At 46.6% G+C, this 19279-nt stretch overlaps 1 protein-coding gene across 2 annotated transcripts in view; it reads left to right on the top strand.

Annotated features, from left to right (window-relative positions):
• Window positions 1–16667: 16667 nt before the first annotated feature.
• Window positions 16668–19279, top strand: part of TRIM36 (tripartite motif containing 36) — a 30879-nt gene continuing 28267 nt past the window's right edge. For both annotated transcript variants that reach the window (XM_056325300.1, XM_056325298.1), the window contains exon 1: window positions 16668–16766. In XM_056325300.1, coding sequence (XP_056181275.1) covers window positions 16704–16766 — 63 coding nt within the window. In that variant the 5' untranslated portion in view covers window positions 16668–16703. The remainder of the gene's footprint in view (window positions 16767–19279) is intronic.

The raw sequence follows: 19279 nt of genomic DNA on the forward strand, positions 1-19279 counted from the left end.
GGTGGCACCGCAACGGAAGCACCGTAGACGAGATGGGCCGTGGTCATTTGATCGCCCAGCAAAGGCTTGCAAAGGAGCAAGGGCTGCCAAGACCTGACTTTGGGTAGACTGTGCCTGCTCTTTTAAAGCACTCCCTAGTTCTTTTATTGCCTCGACTAACATAGCCTGGGGCCCGACTGGCACTTGTGCCATTCTTTCCAAAGCTTCTTCTATGGTCCATGTCCCTGGTAGCGTAGCTAGGATGTTACGTGTGGCTGGGTTACAATTCTGTATGGCACACTGCTTTAAAATGGAGCCTTTGAGATAGTCTTGCACCCCAGCTGCCTGTATGGCGTTTGCTACCCGATCGATAAATAACCCAAATGGTTCCTCTCTTCCCTGCTTGATTCCCATATATGAAGGGATTCCCCCAGGCTCCTTTATACGGTCAAGCGCTAGTCTAGCTAGCCTCATCGCTTCCTTGGCCTTATCCGGTCCCATCAGTGCCTGCGCTTCGGTTCGAAAATAGGGTCCTAAACCCATCAGCTCCTGTAGAGTAACCCCATGCAGCGGGTCCCCTGGCTGTCTAACCACTGCTACCGATTCCTGACAAGCAGCCTGCCAATGAGCGTTAAACAGCAGCTGCTGATGTTGGCTCAAGATTAACTTCATTATACTGCGTATGTCACTCGGGAGTAAGGTATTAGTTCCCCAAAGATAATCTAACATTTGTCTGCTGGGTTCCCCTTTTAAACCTGACTCACCCACCGTAGCCTGTAGCTGAGTTAATAATTTCCAATCTAAGTTAGTGAGAGAAACCGTGATATTCCCCTGCGCATCTGGCTGTGAATACATGACTGGGAAAGCCTCATGCACGATTCCCGCGGCAAAATCGCGTTCACCCTCAAGCATAGCACTGTCTGCTATCTGCTTCCAGACCTTTTGCCTATTTTGGGCAACCTGAAGACATTCTGCAAAAGGATTCGTACATTCCCTACTCTCTACGGTCTATCATTCCCCGACGGAGGGGCTGAGGGATTCGAAGAGGGTGGCGACGGGAAGGGCGACGGGTCCCAGCTTCCCGCAGCCCCCTGCTGAACCGTCAGCGTACGCACCGAGGGAGGCAGCGGGCAGTCGTGGGGGGAAGCCGATTCCCCCTGCCGTGCGGCTATTGCAGTCCCGCTAGCAACTCCCAGCCGCTCAGAGGCAGCAGCAGCCGCTCTCTGTTCGGCTCGATGTTGCAAAAGGGCATTAGTGACAGCCTGCCACGGTTTCATCAGTTTTTTGGCAGTTTTATTGTCGGCTATTACTTCGGCAAACAGTGTGTCCCCATAATTATGCCACTCTGCATGCTCGAAAACCATATCTGGATTCCCAAAATGACCCCTTGCTACCCCATACGCTAATAACCCGGGTAATGCCTTGTTACAATCTATGTCCCGAACGCTCCGCTTTTCTAAAAAGCCTTTGAGCAAATCATACGTCGCTTGTCCCTCCATACCGTCGTCAGCGCTGTTGCAGCCTTTGCGAGACTTCGGCGACGCGTGGCCGGCGGGACCCTCTGTAGGTGCTCCCGGGCGCGGGGACTGTGCCCTTCCGCCTCCTGCGCTGCTTTCAGCACCGGTACCCGAATCTCCGTTGAACCGTGGCTCGCAGGTTCAGCCCTCTCTAGGGTCCCTGTTTGGGCGCCATTTGTCGCGACGGAGGGAAGACGCAGTCGCTCAATATGAGTGATCAGCAGACTTCGTTTATTGTACCTTACAGTCACCTTTTATGCCTTGTAATAATTAGCTCATACATATTACAAAAGTTAAGCTCATTATTGGTTAGTTGCCTAAATATCAAGTCCGCCCCTTGTTTTTCTTCTGTAGTTTTCTGTTCCCACCTGCAACATTCTTTTCCCACCAAAATCCTCCTGTTACTGTGTAACAAGGACAGCCAAAGACAGTGTATTTTGCTTTACTTCAGATAAGCTGAGAGCGATGTGCATTTTTGTCCAGCCAGCTAGACTATGTTTATGTAAACTTTTTCAGCTAGCCAGTTATCCACAGAGTAGGACTGGTGCAGAGTAAGAGAATATTAAATTAATAAGAATATTAAAACTGGGATATACAGAGGGTTGCAGCAAGAGAAAAAACTGGGATATACAGAGGGTTGCAGCAAGAGAAAAATAGGGAAGGGAATGTGGAGTAAGAGGGGAACCAAAAAGGTGGAAAGGATTTGAGTTGCGAAGTGTTAAGTGCATAGATTGGGGAGCAGGAGCAAGAGGGAGGTACTGACTCAAGCAACATGAGGGAGTGAGGAGTGAGAAGGGTAGAGTCTGGGTATTGCCTTTGTTCCCCACATCCTGACATTGACCTGAAATTCAACTGCAAATAAAAAGAAACAGTAGAGATCCCTAAAAGAGAGGACCTACCAGGCTGGGGGTGCACTACAGCAGCCCTGTGGGAGTCTGTTTTCCTGACAGGGCGTAATGGAATGTTGGTCAGCAAAGGCCGAGGTAGCTTCCCTGAACAGAAGATGCTCAGGTCATGGGCTTCTACCTAGCTGAGAATCCTTTAAGAAGAAACAAACAAAAAAAACTTTGGAGTGAAAATAATTCAAAAGTACAGTATTTTCTTGTCCTTGACAGCAGGTGCTAGAGTGGGTTTTTGGAACACGGTGAAGTTACAATGAAAATGAGATGTAATTGTAGCTATGCGTCCCTACGTGTGTCTCTGCCTTGCTGGAGAACTGTCTACAATTTTTTTAGCATTTACTACATCACTGTTAGAGGAAGTAGTGTTGAATTTCAGAAGTTGAATAAGGTGCTTTAAGTGCTGGGAAACAGCCCAAATATTGATTCTTACTTGACTTCAGGGGAATGATGTATTTGATTATCATGGGGCAAATCCGTACTTGCAAAATCCTAAACTATAGTTCCTGAGTTTCCCGAGTTTCCATGATGTGAACTCACCTTCCCTTATCTGTGAGGGGCATCAGGGTAAAGAAGCAGAAGTAGGGGGACAACAGCGAAAAATCTTGTTCGGTGAATAACAAGTTAATTTCTCATGGCAAATAATTTTAACAGTGTTCTATTTTGAAAAGTGGCTAATATTTCTTGCTTTGTTTTCCGTATTCATAAGCTACCTTGGGTTGTTACAGATGTTACGTTTCATATCTCCTTGGTGCCCAGTTATTCTACAACTTCTTTTTCTTCCCAGCTATTTTCTTTCCCAGCATTTTTTCAGGCTGAATGTTGACAGCAGAGTTGCCTTTTTCTAAAGGTTGCAGGAGGTGTACTTGTTTCCCATTAACTCCCAAAGTTTGTTCTGAAGCCAGCAAAATGTGTAGGCCTTCACCCCGCACTGAGAATCTAATCACTTTAATTGGTTTGAAATCTTTAATCTTTTTTAAGTTAACAAAAATCTGTGCTAATAATGAACTTTGCATGCATGATTTGCCTTTCTTAATGCCCCAGCTGATGTCAGGCAAACAAACGGTGATCACTGAATGTTCCTGTGTAGCAGACGCTTTTGATTCTGCCTGTGTAGTTAATGCTAGACTGCACTACCTCTCCCATTTTTATGGTTATTGTGTTTTCTGATTAGACAAATTTAAATGATAAATTGATGGACAACAGTTTCACAAGTAAGTAGAGTCCATAACCTAAAATCACTTTCAAAACAGATGTCTATGAAGCTTAAATGTAGCTAAAAATGTAAATGGTGTGATTACTAACCACCTATATTAATTTTGTGTTAACCATAGCTTTACATGTCTGAGGCTGAACCTAAAGAAATTAATAAATTAAATGGTTTTATCATGTGCTTGAAAATGCATAAAGTCTTGGCTGTCAGGGATTGCACTATGCAGAATGGCTACACTGCCACAACCTTTTGATGTTCCAGCAATGGTGTCATACAACAGACCTGCTCCCTATTTCTTACCGTTTCTCAAGAATGTATTTACAATATTAATGCCTTCTGTAATCCTCAGCAGCACTCAAAGCTTGCTGATGTTGGCTAGGGATGACAAATATATACAGCTGGGTGCCCCTAAAGGGCTCACAAACTATGTCTGTGATTCTGCCTCCTCTTCCAGAAAAACAATTTTGAACTGACTTGTTGAACAAGGGAAGTTAAGTATTATTCTTTCAATAGGATCTGAGGACTGAGGAGTCATTGGGGCTTTCACAGCAACTTGATTTGTACATAGCTGCTGGCAGATACAATAACACTATTTTGGAAGACCATTGTTAATTACCTTTAAGTTTATGAACTTTTAATCTTGAGAACTTTTTTTCTAAATGAAACAGTTGTCAGCTGTGAAAGAAGCTAATAGTTAAATTGGGTGTTGAAGAAATACCAAAAATATGTATTTTGAAGCACATTATTAGGTCTGCCTTGCTCCATGCTCTTAGTGCCCTGTAACAAAGTAAAAGACAACCTGAGAGGAGCTGAAGAAGCTACATCAAATATGCAGTTCTCCATGGAAGCCATTATTGAAAATTAAATGCCCTGTAGAAACTATAATATTCCCAGAAAAATGCATTTCATCTTTGTTGCAAGTCCTCAGCCATCCAGTTTGGGGTTACCATTTGTAGAAGGGGAAGGAACAACGATTTCCGAAGTCAGAGCCTTTTTGGAGAGCCCATCTCCTTGCATTTGGAAGAACCTTGCTATTGGTGCTCCTGTGGAGGTAAAAGATGTCAGGATGTAAGAAGGAGAGAGACCCCAAAAAGCAGATCCTATTGCTGCCACTAAAATGTGAACCATCTCCAAAATTCATCAGTTGAATGAAAATACTGGTCTGTCTGGGTTGGTGTTAGATACTGTGGTGGTTATGGAAAGCTCTTGTTTTGTTGTTGCAAGTAGAGACCACTTAAGTTTTTCTCACTTTAGATAAGCACTAGGTGAAAGAGAAGAAAGTCTCATCATCCTTATACTAAATGTTTACTCCACTGAGAGGTCACAGATTTACACTTTCAGCCCACCATTTTAAAGCTTTTGTCTTCCTGGTCTCAATTTGCTTGATTAGTTTCTAAATTTAATAGAAATCAATTAACTGTTTCTTTGGGAATTGGGGAAAACTGTTACTCCTTATGAGCTGTAGCAGTTGTGGGGTGGTTTTTTCTGCAAGCCAGACCGGTGTTGTGGGTGAATAACTGCCCACACAGTTCCCTCTGAAGGGCACAGAAACAACCACCTCCAGAGGCCTTCCAGCTGGACCCACCAAAGGCAGCAAACCCCCACGGTACCGCTTTGCTCTTGAGGCACTGACAAAGTGCCTTGTTTGGTAACCACATTGCAAGGACATCCTTTAAGATGTCCATCTGTAGGTACAGGCTCTGTATTTAGGAATGGGACTGGGCGAAAGTGGCCATTATCACTGGAGATGCAGGATTCCAAGGAAGGAAACAGTCCCACCTCTCAATAAAAAAGGGGAAGTTCGTCAAGGAGGAGAAAGTCTGTGTGAGAATAGTTCGCAGCCTCTCACTTCAAGAATTTCAAAGTGTGCATGAGAGGGGAAACGTCTGTGATAAGGAAAGAGTTTTCAGCTTCCCAGATTGGGTTGTTTATGTTAAACCCACCACGGAAAGGAGGGAGATGATGCATGTGGAAGCCTGTGTTTGACAGTTTTGGTCATCTGTGTGTATGAAGGTGGCTTCCATGTTAACTTGTAACAGTGCTGATAACCAGGCTCTGGTACAAGGACCAGGAGCTACCTGGTGCACCAGTTAAACGAAGCACCTTGCATGCTTGCATTCGAGGAGACCATGGAGGCTTTCACAAATGTATTTCTGCAAGAGCCATCCTTGGTTTTCCCTCCAGATGTCTCCCCATGTCCCCTTTGCTACAGCACGAGGGATGGAGGCTCTGCCTCACCCTGGGAGGGAGGATCCCACCTTGTCCTTCTGTGTGAAACCTGCAGAAGCACAATTTGACATGAAAAAGTACAGGATCGAAGTCAAGGCACAGCTTCTGTTGTTTGTCACCCTTCCTGAGTGCTTGTGGGAAAGGCGTGGTGCTTTTGCTGCCTAGAAAGCTAAATAAATTTGGTTTATTTAAAGGTTTTGCTAAGCACAGAGCTTAACCTGTCCAGGAGTACTCATTTAGCAACCTTCTTTAAATGATGACCATGCCCTGCTAAAATAGGCTCACTTTACAAAATTACTTTTTATTCTTGGAGTCAGTCTCCATACTGCTTACTACACCACTAAAGCCTCCTTTTACTTCAGACTCATTGTGGAGGAGCATCACACCAAAAGGCATCCTTGTAAACCTGCTGCCCAGGGAGCTTTTGTCGGGTGTGCTCTTTCACAGCAGGTTAGAATAACTTGGGAATGACATAGGGACAGCTGATCCTGTCTTGGAGCAGTTTGGTGGCGTCTTAAGGACCTCCCTGGATTATTTGTTACAGTTCTTTAGTCCTACTTTAAGATTGCAATGTTTTTAATTTCCACACACACCCCCCCGCCCCCTCCCCAGCCCTCGCACTTGTAAATTAAATGAGGGGAGTTGAGCTGGTGGGATGGTTTAATACCGTGCTGATGTGCAAGGTACAGAGATGGGAATGTGTGTGTGTGTGTTTCTATAAAGCATGAAGATACTTCAGAGGAAATCAGAAATCTTAGAAGGATTGGGCATATTTGCACTCTGGTCTGTATGCTTATACTTTACAGACCAGCTGTCCTCGGGTGGTGCTTGCTGGCCAGCACCCTTCTGAAATAGCTTCTGAAATATGCAGCTCTTTGGTGGGGCCAAGGACAGGATTCTGCTAGAGATGTGCCCGGATGAGGCTTTCCAACACAGCCACAGGGCTCTTCTATATTTTTGTATATGGCTTTATATATAACTCCCAGTGTATGACCAGACAGAGTGTATCCTACGGAGTGGTGATAACACGTGCCCTCTGTGGCCTCCCGGTTGCTATAGATAGCTTCCTATGCAGACCATGCAAACTGCTACTACCACCAAGCTTTTCTGATGGCTCTGTGCCTTGACATTTGTTGTCAGTGTAAATAAACTCCAACCTCAAGCAGCTTCCTTCTGCAAAATGAGGAGCTGCTGGTTAAGAGTGAAGACTGCGATGGTGGGCATCTCAAGAAAAGACGTAAACCATGTTAAGAAGGTGACCTTCCCTGGCCATATGCCAAGTCCTGTCCCCTTCCCCGCTGCCACCCCAGGCTTATCCTGGTTTTTATTAAATGCAGATATGAGGGAACAGCAGAGGCATGTGTTCTCAGGTCTGCCCAAGATGCACACCCCTCCCTGATGACGGGTGTTCTCGGCTCTGAGGCTGAGGGGAATGGCAGCTATCAGCAGGAAAGCTGTTCTCCAGCCCTGTAAGGGCTGCTGGCATGCTGCTGTGCTCAGTGGCCCTCAGCACCAGACCCTGGCAGACACCAGAGCCTGCGCCCTGCCCTGCGGTGCCCCACACACAGCAATAGGTGTTGGCAACAGGTACGTCACTAGCACATTCCTCCTCCTGTTCCTGGGTGGCCCTGACTCTGCACCTCCTTTACCACCTGCCTGTAACCCCTCTGAACTGTTACAGGCTTTCTCACCCCCTGTGACTCCAAGTAATGGGTCCAGGAGCCACAGAACAGGGAGGCTTCACAGGTCCGCCCGAAACAAAGACAAGCCCACTGCTTTTGGCTGCAGCGGAAACCTGAGCAAACACACAGACCGGCATTTGAGATGTTGCATAGTTTCTGGTCCCCAGGGAGGGCAGTTTTTAAGCTGAGGATTCCACAGGCCATGAAGAGTAACAGTTCCCACGATGTCCCTTCTATAAAAGGAAATTAAGTCTGCAGCAGCTGTTGATCTGATAGCCAGTCTGAACTGGATCCCCCTCCCATGTCCTTGCTGGCTGCCCAACTTACTCCAGCTACCCATGGACAGCTTTTGCTGTCAGAACAAGCTGAGCTTTCTGGTGCTTTTTGATGCTAACCAGATCTAGGGTGAACAGGAACATAAAGGAAGTTGGTGGCATTTTTTTTTTTCTTTCAAAATTAAGTGCTCCAATATCAGTCACTCTGGTGAAGGTCTGTACACTGCAAACGCTGGCAAAGGGACATTCAGACACTTTGGAGGTGGTTTGTTCTGTGGACTGAGACAGATCTAGGTTACACACTACTGCTCACCTACTGATACCAGTTGGGAGCAGATTAGTCTTGATTGCTTTAAACTAATGGTAAAAGGAAAAACAAAACCAAACCAGGCTAAAACATAATTTTGCCAACATAGTTTATTTCACCCACCCCAGCTCTACATGAAAACAGTAAAAAGGTAATAAATAATGCAGTATTCCTAGCTAGCAGTGATTCAAAGAATCTATCACCAATATTCGAGTGAGCAGAGGTTACCCTTATTTGGCAGCGCTGGGTGCATGGGGGATCGCTCCTCCAAAGGCATGCACACCGAGGGAAACTTTCAGCCCCCTCTTTATACAAGTCACTCATGTCTATTCATTAGCTGTCTGGGAACTCATTAACATATCTTGTGCCTGGACAATTAGCACACTCCCATTCAAGGATTTAGTATATCTTCGAGTTAACAACAAGGGTCTCCTCAGATAAACATGAGCACACCGTTCTTTAAATAAATCATATATGGCCCATTTTTCAGTAGGAGAAGGATTTGTCTGGTCTCTAAGCACTCTGAGACCCTTGGCTGGTGAGTTATCCGGGGAGGATGCTGGGAGGAGCCACCCTTGGCAGACCACCATGGATTTGACTTTCCCCTCCTTCACAGCAGAGCAAAGTGAGCCTGCCTCCTGCCTCTGTGAGGTTAGTGTACTACAGCTGCATCACAGGGAAATCTGTTCCATGTCGCGACGGAGGGAAGACACAGTCACTCAATATGAGTGATCAGCAGACTTCGTTTATTGTCCCTTACAGTCACCTTTTATGCCTTGTAATAATTAGCTCATACATATTACAAAAGTTAAGCTCATTATTGGTTAGTTGCCTAAATACCAAGCCCACCCCTTGTTTCTCTTCTGTAGTTTTCTGTTCCCACCTGCAACATTCTTTTCCCACCAAAATCCTCCTGTTACTGTGTAACAAGGACAGCCAAAGACAGTGTATTTTGCTTTACTTCAGATAAGCTGAGAGCGATGTGCATTTTTGTCCAGCCAGCTAGACTATGTTTATGTAAACTTTTTCAGCTAGCCAGTTATCCACAGTTCCACCCAGCAGGGCTGTGCATCAGGGAGGCCCTTTTAAGTATGCCAAGGAGAGCTACTGAAGTTGTCAAGAAGCCTGTAGAAGGCTTCATTCAAAGGAATGAAAAGAAACTTGCATGGAAACCCAGGGAGATCTCCTTCTCTAGACACTTCAGAATAGCGCCTGAGTGCTTGTCTGCCCATGGTAGGGCCCAGACTCCCATCATCAGGGACCATGCCTCTGCACATCACCATGTGACAAAAGCAACCAAGTTTGTGCAGCAAGGTTTGTACTAGCTCACTGCACGGCAGCGTGTGTGGGGCAGGAACATCTTCAGAGCAACAGCCAGGTGCTCAGGGCTGTAGATCTCTTACACTGCACCCTTGTGATGCTCGGCTTGTCCTGCACTGCAAAGCACACAGGGAACCAAACAGAACCATGATTTGGGGTTTTTGACCCCAAATACTGATGGCCAGCCTTAGCATCCATCTCACATCTGGGACAGATTGCTGCCCCAGATCCTCTCCATGCTCCACACAAAGGAACCAGGGAGCAGGAATGTCACTGTGCTTCACCCTCGGCTTTTTGTTAACACAAGGAACAATTTGCTTTGTGGTGATGTCAGATAAACTCCCCTAAATTACATTTTTTGGCTTTCTGCAGCGAATGAAGAGACGGGACGTAGCTTGATGCAAGCAAGATGTTGATGTATTGTACACAATCAGGAGTTTATACATGTTTCAGAAGCTGCGCGCTTTAAACAGATTGGTTCTTTAAGCTAAGCATTGCATACTAGGCAATCCCCGATTGGTGGTTAACTACAAACAAAGGGCGCTTTAAATAAGTTTTTACAGTCATTAATTAACAGCAACGTGTTACTTCTCCTTGGCACCATCTGTTCCTCATTCCCTTATCTTTTCCCAGCATGACTCATCCCGTTGATTGTTATCTATTCACATTCCTTGTCCTCCCAGGGTTTGTGGCCTACAAGCTCGAGCACATTCCTTTCAGCTAACTGATTGCCACTTTATGGTCCTGATTTCCAGGCCCCCTCCTGCAGCCTTCTGCTCTGCACTGCACATCCCTTTACATACATAAGTCAACTTTGTCTAAGCCAGTGGCTCTTTCAGGGGTCACCAGCACCTCTGCCAGCCTTCAGAGGGGGAAGCAGATGCAGGAACCCTGGCTAGCGGAGTGCTGCCTGCCCATGCTGGCTGTGACAGTGCTCCTGCCCTGCTGCAGGAAGGTAGTCCAGCAGCATATCTGCCAAGTCCTGATCCCAGCTGGATACTGGTGTTAAAAGCAGGTTATTAGTGTTAAGGGTCTGGAGAGCCTTGGATGCCTGGAGGACACCAGGTGAAGGGGCAGGCTCATTCTGGTGCAGTGGGTTAGCACTTGTCAGGCTCATGCAGAGCATGGTGTGGTCTGCGCTGGCCTTGCTCTGTGCAAATTCAACCCACAGGGATCTTAATCCACTTTCAGTAGGGATTAAAGACTGTATTAACACACGGGTAAACACAGGGGAAGAGCTTTATTGCAGGAAACACAGGGCATGCCATTTTGGAAAGGAAAGTTAACTCAAACCTAATCCTGGTGTAGTTAAGCTGAAAGAAAAGTGCAGGAACCCAGCTGGTGCATTTAAACCTCAAAGGCATAAATTGTACAAGCTTTGTAGAGTGATGTAATAATCTCTGAATGCCAGCTGAGCCTGAAAAGTTTTCATGTCTGTGCTGCTTTCTTCAGAGCCTTTGCTGTTACAGACCTGCCCTTTCTGCCAAACTCACAAAATCACTAAAACATGGGTTTTAGTTGCATGCAGATCTCACCAGATCTCATCTTTCCTTTATCTTTCCCCGATTTGCATGTCTCTGATTTCTTTATTAAGCACATTCTTTTAAGGAAATTAATAGAATCAGTACATTAATAGACACAAGCCTGCTGTGTTTTGCTCTGTTAATATTTGTTAAAACTCTAGATACTCGAAATTCTCTTTATATTGTCAAACTTGATTAACTGGAGTTGCAACAAAAAAAGGCAATTACATTATGTATTCATGGTATGCATCATTACGTACTTTAGCTGATTCCTTATAAATATCTAATAACTCAATACATCAAATATTAATAGTAGTCTGCATACTTAACCCATATTTCTTAAATGAGCTTGTTCTCAGAGGCATGTGATATTGTGCTAGTGTCACATGGGACAGGCTAGGAGGAAATCATACATAAAGATAATTTTTCATGTAGCACAGATGCAGTTTTCACCCTATTTTATGTGTGTTTGTGCCTCACAAATACTGAATGAGTATGTTCACTGCATTTGGGCAGAGATCCTTAAACGGAGCAAGACAGCAAACCTAGAGGTAGACAACTGGTGTCAAAAAGGTCTAATCACAATAGAACAAAAAGTCTGGCTCCAAAATATTGTGGATCTGAAATTCACCTTTTATCTTTATTACATTTGCCTTTGCCAGAGGACCTAAAGCCAGAAGTAAGGGAAATGAGAGGTACAGGCTAAGGGCGAAACTCTTTCTTCTGGCTGTTAGCGGAGGATGATGTTGACTTAGCCACAGTGCAGCAGCAGAACTGCTTTAGAATCTCTTGTCGATCGTTGCTGTTTGTTTGCCATATTCAGTGTCATGGGTTTAGTGATCTTTTTGTTTTTGCCAATATATATTAGAACCAAGTATATAAAAATAAATAAAACCCTGTTTCAGTCTGGGGTGATGGGGAGTAAAAAATTGATCATTAAGGAAAGCTAGAGATATTGAGGAGTCAAAAGTCAAATTTTCCAACAGAAAGTGAAGATGTGAATTGGCAGCTGCATCGCAGAGAGAGATCTGGAGATCCCAGGGAGTCACAGGCTAAATCTGAATCCTGAGCGCGATTTATTAACACAGCTGTCAGGGAGAAGGTGCAGGCATTTGTCTGCTTGAGGTGGCCTTGGTGGGGCCTCAGCTGAATGGGGAAGAGAAGCAGAAGCAGATGGTTCCCTGACCCCTCATCAAAGGACTGCAGATGGTTGTGCTCCTTTTTCTTCTTCAGAGCAGCACAGGTGAGAATGGGGAGGTTGGGATGTGGGTGGGCGCGTGGAATCCCCCTGTGGTGCTGAAAGAGCTAGAGGGGACAGGGTTTGTTGCAGGGAGAGGTTCACATCTGCATGCAGGTACTTTGAGCTTTGAAATACAGCTTGCTCTCATTTGTCCTGTTTGTAAAACCTTTCCAGCCATCAGAAGGTCTCATCTGTTTTGTGGAAAATTTTTTTTCTGCTAGTGACAGTTCCCATATATATATTACTGCCAGTGGAAGGAAGCAGTTTATACAAAATTCATAAACTATTTACATGAATTCTCTTTAATATTGCTCAAGGTGGATCCAGGCCCTTAAACACTGTTAGGAGAATAAAAGCGGGTTGCAATCCTTACCAGAGGCATGCACACTTGGGTATGCATTTAAGTGGTGTTATTTTTTCATGATTTCAAATAATTGTTCAAATGTACAATTTAACACTGAATACCGGCACAGTTTCCCCCTACCTTTAACATCAGCTTTCTTGCATCTCCATTGCTCTGGCATTGCAATTGTGAATGAGAGCAGAGTCCTCTGAGATGGGATGGAAGTACATCTATACAGATCCATTTCCCCCAAGCATACTATAAAATGAAAGCACTTCTTCCTTCCTCCATACTGAATTATTTGTTAGCCCTTCCCATATCAACACCTGCAGCTGGGTTCAAATGCTCTTTAAGTAGATTTCCTCAGGTAATGTACGGGTGCACAGTGGGAGAAGACCCCCCCTCAGGATGCTAAACGGCTGCCAAGGGTCCATGCTTGAGTGGATTTCCTGTATAATGGAAATTATGGAATAAAGGGAAAATGCCTTACTATCCTAGGGGAGCAGAAAGAAAAGAGCATCTGAGCAGGCTTTACTATTCAGATTCAGTTCAGAAGTAGAAATTAAGATGAAGAAGGAGAGCAACCAGAAAATCTAGAGCTGCCACTGCTCTCCTGGGAGAGTCAACATAATTCACAGGTCAGGAAACACAGATTTCCTTTATATTTCAGTTTCTATACCAATGTGCAAAGACATAGCACTGTGTTGTGTGACATTTCAGCATTGCAATACAGAGCCAGTTTTTACATTGGTATAAAATTATACCAATTAGTTTACATCTGTTGATAATCTGGCCTGGGATCCTTGCTTTTTTGGAGACCTGCTTCACGTTCAGTTGATAGAAAGCAAATAAAATAATTCTACTGATTCATTTTAACATAATATGACATGCTCTGAGATTGATAATTCCATGACAACCAAAGGTTTGAATCCATTTTCAGACATTCTGCTTCCACATAAATGAACTGACCAGAGTGAAGAAACAAACGGAGGAAAAGTGTGAAAAGCAATTGCATGTTTGAGATTTATGTGCAACAGGTGAGTAGCTTCCAGCTATTTCTGACATACAACCTACCTTGGTAAAGGTTGTGTAAAACACAGTGACTGGTTACCAAGAGGGGTGAAAGTCCCTGGCCTACCAGCTGCAACACAAAGCTTCTCCATCTGTCTCCAGCCTTCCAAGTGCACATTCCCCTGTCAGCCTGTAGCCACTCAAGACAAAGGCTGGCACAAACTGACTTCCATCCAAGAGGAGGTAAACAGCAGCCCTCAGAATGGCTGCAGGAATCAATATCTGCTGCAAAGAATAGTCACAAATTCCTAGGTAGTCTGGATCTATGGTCATAGCTTGTGTTAATGATACTGAACCAGCCACAAGGCTCTGGCCAGGCTTGCAGAAATACACTCTTCTGCAGGGCCGATGGCAGAAAGCGCTGTCATACAGGGGCCAGGATTATCCCAGCAGGAGCTGCTTGGGAGGATGCCATTGCTGAGGCTGTGAAATCAATGCAAATGTGTTTTGTGGCATCCTCCTGCTTGCCTATCACTGGCAGCCACCCGAACCTGGAGTGCTAACAGAGCTAACACTGAAACTAAACCACTCCAAGGAAAGAGCATGAAAGAACCATAAGCTGCTTCTGTCTTCTCCTGTATCCCTCTTGTTCTGGCTGACTTCATGACTTGAGCTACATTTACATGTCTTTACATTTACAGAGCACTCTAGCAAGAACCACAGCACTCCCCGATCTGGAGGACAGCACAGCTCAGGTGTGACTGGGGTGTTGATCCATTTATGGATGCAGGAAATGAGGAGATGGAGGGAAGGGAACCAGGAATCATCCTTTCTGTCACATGTTCTTGAACTTCAGTGCAGGCTGGCCATAACCTACAGTGTGTAGCAGAAAGGGCAAGAAGAAAAAAAAAAAAAAAAAAAAAAAGAATAAAACCCCACCTAATCACATTGGCGCAGAGAAAAAGGTAATGAGACAGCAGCCAGAAATTCAGAGCACATAGTTCAAAACGCTGGTGTGATCCACGGCCAAAGAATGCAAGGCAAAAGCGCCAATTCAGACCAGGCGTGTGGTGTGTGCACCAGGGGAGAACCTTGTCTCGAAGGCCTTGGGAGATGGTTGTTGGGGTTCATTTAACATGCACATGACAAAGCTGCAGTGAGATTCAGCTGCAAAGGCGCATCCAGCTCAAAGGGTTCCAGTGGAGTAAGGAGCTGTACATTGTCTCCTTGCACTGCAGAGCATGAAGTGTTGTAAATTCCTTGTCTTTTCACACAGTCTGTCATCACTGAGCAGTAAGGTCAAAGCTATGTTTGCTGGTTATCATTTGGAGATTCACACCAATATCATGGTACAACCTTCCCTGACATGGGGATGCTGCTGTTGCTTAGGCCACCCCCAGCATGATGTCCCAGCACGGTGTCCTGCAGATGATTGCTGGACTTGAGCGGCTTGGGAGAAGCGAGGCACTCCTTCAGGCCGTTCCTCAACCCAGCCTCAGCCAGCCTTGCTCTCTGACAGCCCTTGACACTGACCCAAAGAAATTACAGTAGTAAAAATTTCCTACACAAGTACCATTTGGTGAGCCAGAATTGGATCAGAGAAGGAAAATATCTCACATTGATACATTGTGCATCGAGGACCTCTCAGCTGTGTGGGTGATGACAGCTGACTGTCCCCTGCACCGATGCCCATTGTTTATTCCTGGGCTGTTTGCACAAAAGCAATACGTGGAGTGCTGAAAGCCTGCCTATATCCCAATAACGAGCTATTTGATTAATGAGTCATCTGATATATATAATTGTACAGTGTCTAGTAACAGAAAAGTCTGGTAGCTATTCATGAGTCCCGTTTCCTGAGAAAGAAAGAGTATATTGTTTCAGTGAGTAACCTGTAGAGAGCATCTGGGATAACATTACTACTGTATCAGTACACTTAGGAAATACAGCCTCCAAGGGGATATATTATACTGTTATAAAACACCCTTTGGTATGTTTTCGCTACACAAGGGTGATGTGCTCCATGGGCTACCTGATAGTTGCAGCGCAAGGGTGGCTTGTCCCCTTCTGCCTCTCGGTTTGGGAGGGAGCTGGTGAGAGAGCAGTGGACTGGCCACTCACTTGTCCCTCTCCCCCAGGCCTTGGGAGCAGCTGGGACCTTTGGGTTTGGGACAGTTTGAGACCAGAGGAGGAAGAAATGAGCCAAATGCTGGCTGAAGTGACCTGTGGTGCCTCCACCAGAAGCAAGCTATTGCAGTGACATGGAGTGGAGACAGGCATGGAGCAGGGCTGCAATGCCTGCAAGGTCTCAAACACCGTTCCCCCAGCTGTCCTGTGGGGTTCCCTTGCCCACCGTGTCTGGGTGGAGTTCCACAGTGCCTCTCCTGCCAGCTGGCCTTCTTGCCTGGTGTGAACATTTCAGAGGGCCCTGCGGGCTGCCTTCCTCAAGCAGAACAAAGTGCTTGACCTGCTGGGACCAGTTTTTCTGCCACAGTTGTTTACAGGCATTTTGTATCCACCTTGAGTGGCAGCATCAGGCCTGCCTGGGATGCAGAAAAACAGATAAAAGGAGGTGTTGGAGTTACCACGCAGACATGCCACCAGCCAAGTCAGAACACACGAGACAGATCGTACATGTGACTACATACATTACATTAGTAAGTGTTCTCTGCAGATGTGTTTAGACAAACTGTCATCTAAACAAAAGCTTGGACTACAAGAAAAGCAGGTGGAGCCCGGGGACAAATGTGTCATGGGGTACCTCGGCATGCATCCCGCTTGAAGCTGTGCTTTCAAGTCTTTTTGAAAAGATGCATGCCCACCTCGGGCGCTCCCCTGGGCAGACCTGGCTGCGGCATCAGCCTCATGCCACGCGCCCCGTGAAGGCCGAGAGCGGTTTGTACGGTAACACTCAGATTTGGCGAGACCACGGTGGGTGTAACCCGCCGGCTCTCGCGCAGCGCTCACGGCCGCAGCATCCGAGCAGGGACGGTGCTCCCGGCACCTCGATGCGCGGTGACAGTCCGCCCGCGCTGCTGGTGGCCGACAGGTCCTCACGGGCGCCGTCGGTGCCGTAGGCCCCCTCGGCGGGGCGGGGAGCGGAGCGAGGGCGGTGTTCCCCGCAGCGCCACGGCCCCCCCGGCGCAGAGCGGCGGACGCGGCGGGGCCATGGCGGTGGCCGCGGACGGCGGCCGCTTCGGCTACATCTTGGACCTGCTGAAGCGGGGCAAGGTAGGGGCGGCGGGGGCGGGGGATGCCGGCAGGGGTCCCGGCGGCGGCGGGCCGGTGCGTGCCGTGAGGCGGCCCCGGGGTGCCAGGCCGGTGCCGTCGGGGGTGCGCCCGGACCGGGGGGTCGCTTCCCTCCTTAACGTTTTGTTTGGGGGGTACCTGGCGCCGGGTTTAGAGCTGATGCACTTGGGGGCCCCGCCTCGTATCTGCCAGGCGCTTCCAAGGCTGCCGGATGGAAGAGTTAATACATGCGGTGCCCGATGCCACACAGCGCGACACAGCCCGGCCTCCGGCTCCTGCAGGCGGCAGTTGTCCTGCACGGTGCCGTGCCGTGCCGTGCGTGCGTGCCCTGCGGTGCCAGCCCGGCACCGGGGGCTTTCCCTGCTGCCCAGGGTTGGGTGGGCTGCGGGAGATGCTGGAGTGAGAAGCGCCGACCCCAGGAAATGATGCAGAGTTTGCGGATATTTTGAGGGGAACTAGCATGTTTTTTGTATGTATCCATCAGTAGCTCACAAATACAAGAAGTTGGATTCCCCCCTCCTTTTTCGAGAATCCAACTTCTTGTATTTGTGAGCTACTGATGCTGATACATACTAAAAACAGTGAGTACTTCTGCTCTTACCAAAAGCTCCTGTGGTGGTTTAAAAAAAATAATTAGTAGTAGTCATGGTATTTTTAAACTTAAAAATAAGTGTGGCAAACAATGGTGTCGTTGGAAAAGATTGTTCTGAATGCATCCTGAAGACCTTCAGCTCATCTCCAGAGGCTGCTTTCACACCTTGGTTTTGTGCCCACTCTTCCTCCCACTCCCTCTTCTGAAAGTTGTGGATGGGCTTTTATAGCTGGTGAGAGAGGAGTTTCCTGGGTGATTTTCTGCTTCTTCTTGCCCGAGAGTAAACATGCCTGGAGCTCAAAAGGAAAATTCATATGGCCGAGTCTTGTTCCTGTCCTTTTTATGCAATACAAAGGGTTTCAGGCAAGAAGCATCTTTTGCCTGTGATTTGTTTGTAAGAGGGCACTACGCCTGCCCCTTATCTCAAAGTTAAACAAACAGCCTGTGCTGATAGCTTGAATCAGACACCCTCTGCAAGAGCATATGGCTTGGCGGGCAGATGATTTAGCACAGTAGAGTGAAACATGCATGTTTATGGAAAACAATGCTGGTGTTTATACATAGGGCATCACATTGCCAAGTTCCATCCTCAGAGGCATTTGATGTACCTGAAGAGAGAAGGAGCAGTAGCAGCTGTGTGACCTTCACAGACTTTCCATAATGGTGGTCACTGCTTGAGGCTTTCTGAGGTCGAGCTCTGACACCTCTCACTCTCCATGTTTTCCTTTTGCATTTCTTTACCTCTAGGCAGGGAGTTTAGATTACAGCCTCTTTGTAATTTATTGATGCTTCCCAGCATCTTGGAGGTGTTCTGCTGGGATAATTAAGCTGCTTTCTCAGGTGATGTAAATCATGCCAGCAAAAGGACTCTTCTGCATGGTAAACTGTATTTGCTTAGGGCAGGGGTCCTCAAACTTTTTAACCAGGGGGCCGGCACGAATGCAGTCACCTGCGGCTGCTTGGTTTCCCCCCCCAACCCCCGGGGGGGGGGGGGGGGGCGGCCGGGGGTTCTGTAAATACCAGGGGCTGGATTGAGGACCCTGGGGGGCCATATCCAGCCCGCGGGCCGTAGCTTGAGGACCCCTGGATTAGGGGCAAGGTATTACTACTTAGAGGCCCCAAGCACCCCAGTTTTCCCTTTCTCCCACATCAATAAAGCTTTTGAAATGAGGCCTGAGAACATTATCATGCTTTGGATTTACTGTTAAGCATCTGGTTTTCACTGAACGAAGAACTGTTAGAGAAACAGGACGTTAACAACAATACTTTACACTCGCACTCACCTTTCTCTGCATATGATCCCAGCAGGTGTGATACATCAGCTCTTAGACCCTGGGCATGCGACCTCTTTCAGCAGTTGTGCTGTGTTTCCACTCAGCTTCCAGCCTCTGTCAGGCCTCTCAAACAGGGCAAATCATTATATATAATCATTATATATCGCTTTTCCCTGGGGGAATGTCACTTCAAAAACCTGTTATCTCCTTTAATGATCTGTGCTAATTATTCCCCTATGACTCTGTTTCACACACAGACAACTTGCACATCGTACCTGGAACAGAAAGATGCACGTAACACTTTCAGCCCCAATAAAACAGTCCTTGCATAATCCATATACCCACAACATCTGTTTAGATTCACTGCAACACACTGTGAGATATCCTGGGCCTCTGAGGCACCTGTCAGAAACGTCACAGCAGCATCTGAGCACTCCAATTGTTAATCTGTCTTTTAACCCAAGTCACGTTTTTGTGGAAATACCCCTCACAATGCAGACGTAATCGGGCACACTTCTGGACACGTGGTAAATGGAAGAAAGTTGTTGTTCAAGTAAAGGTCTATTCTCCTCACAGGGATCCAAAACCCAGACAAGCTCTTTCCTAACAGAAACAGATTAACAATTCAC

The sequence above is a fragment of the Falco biarmicus genome, chromosome Z (genome assembly GCF_023638135.1).
Source record: "Falco biarmicus isolate bFalBia1 chromosome Z, bFalBia1.pri, whole genome shotgun sequence".
Taxonomy (NCBI): domain Eukaryota; kingdom Metazoa; phylum Chordata; class Aves; order Falconiformes; family Falconidae; genus Falco; species Falco biarmicus.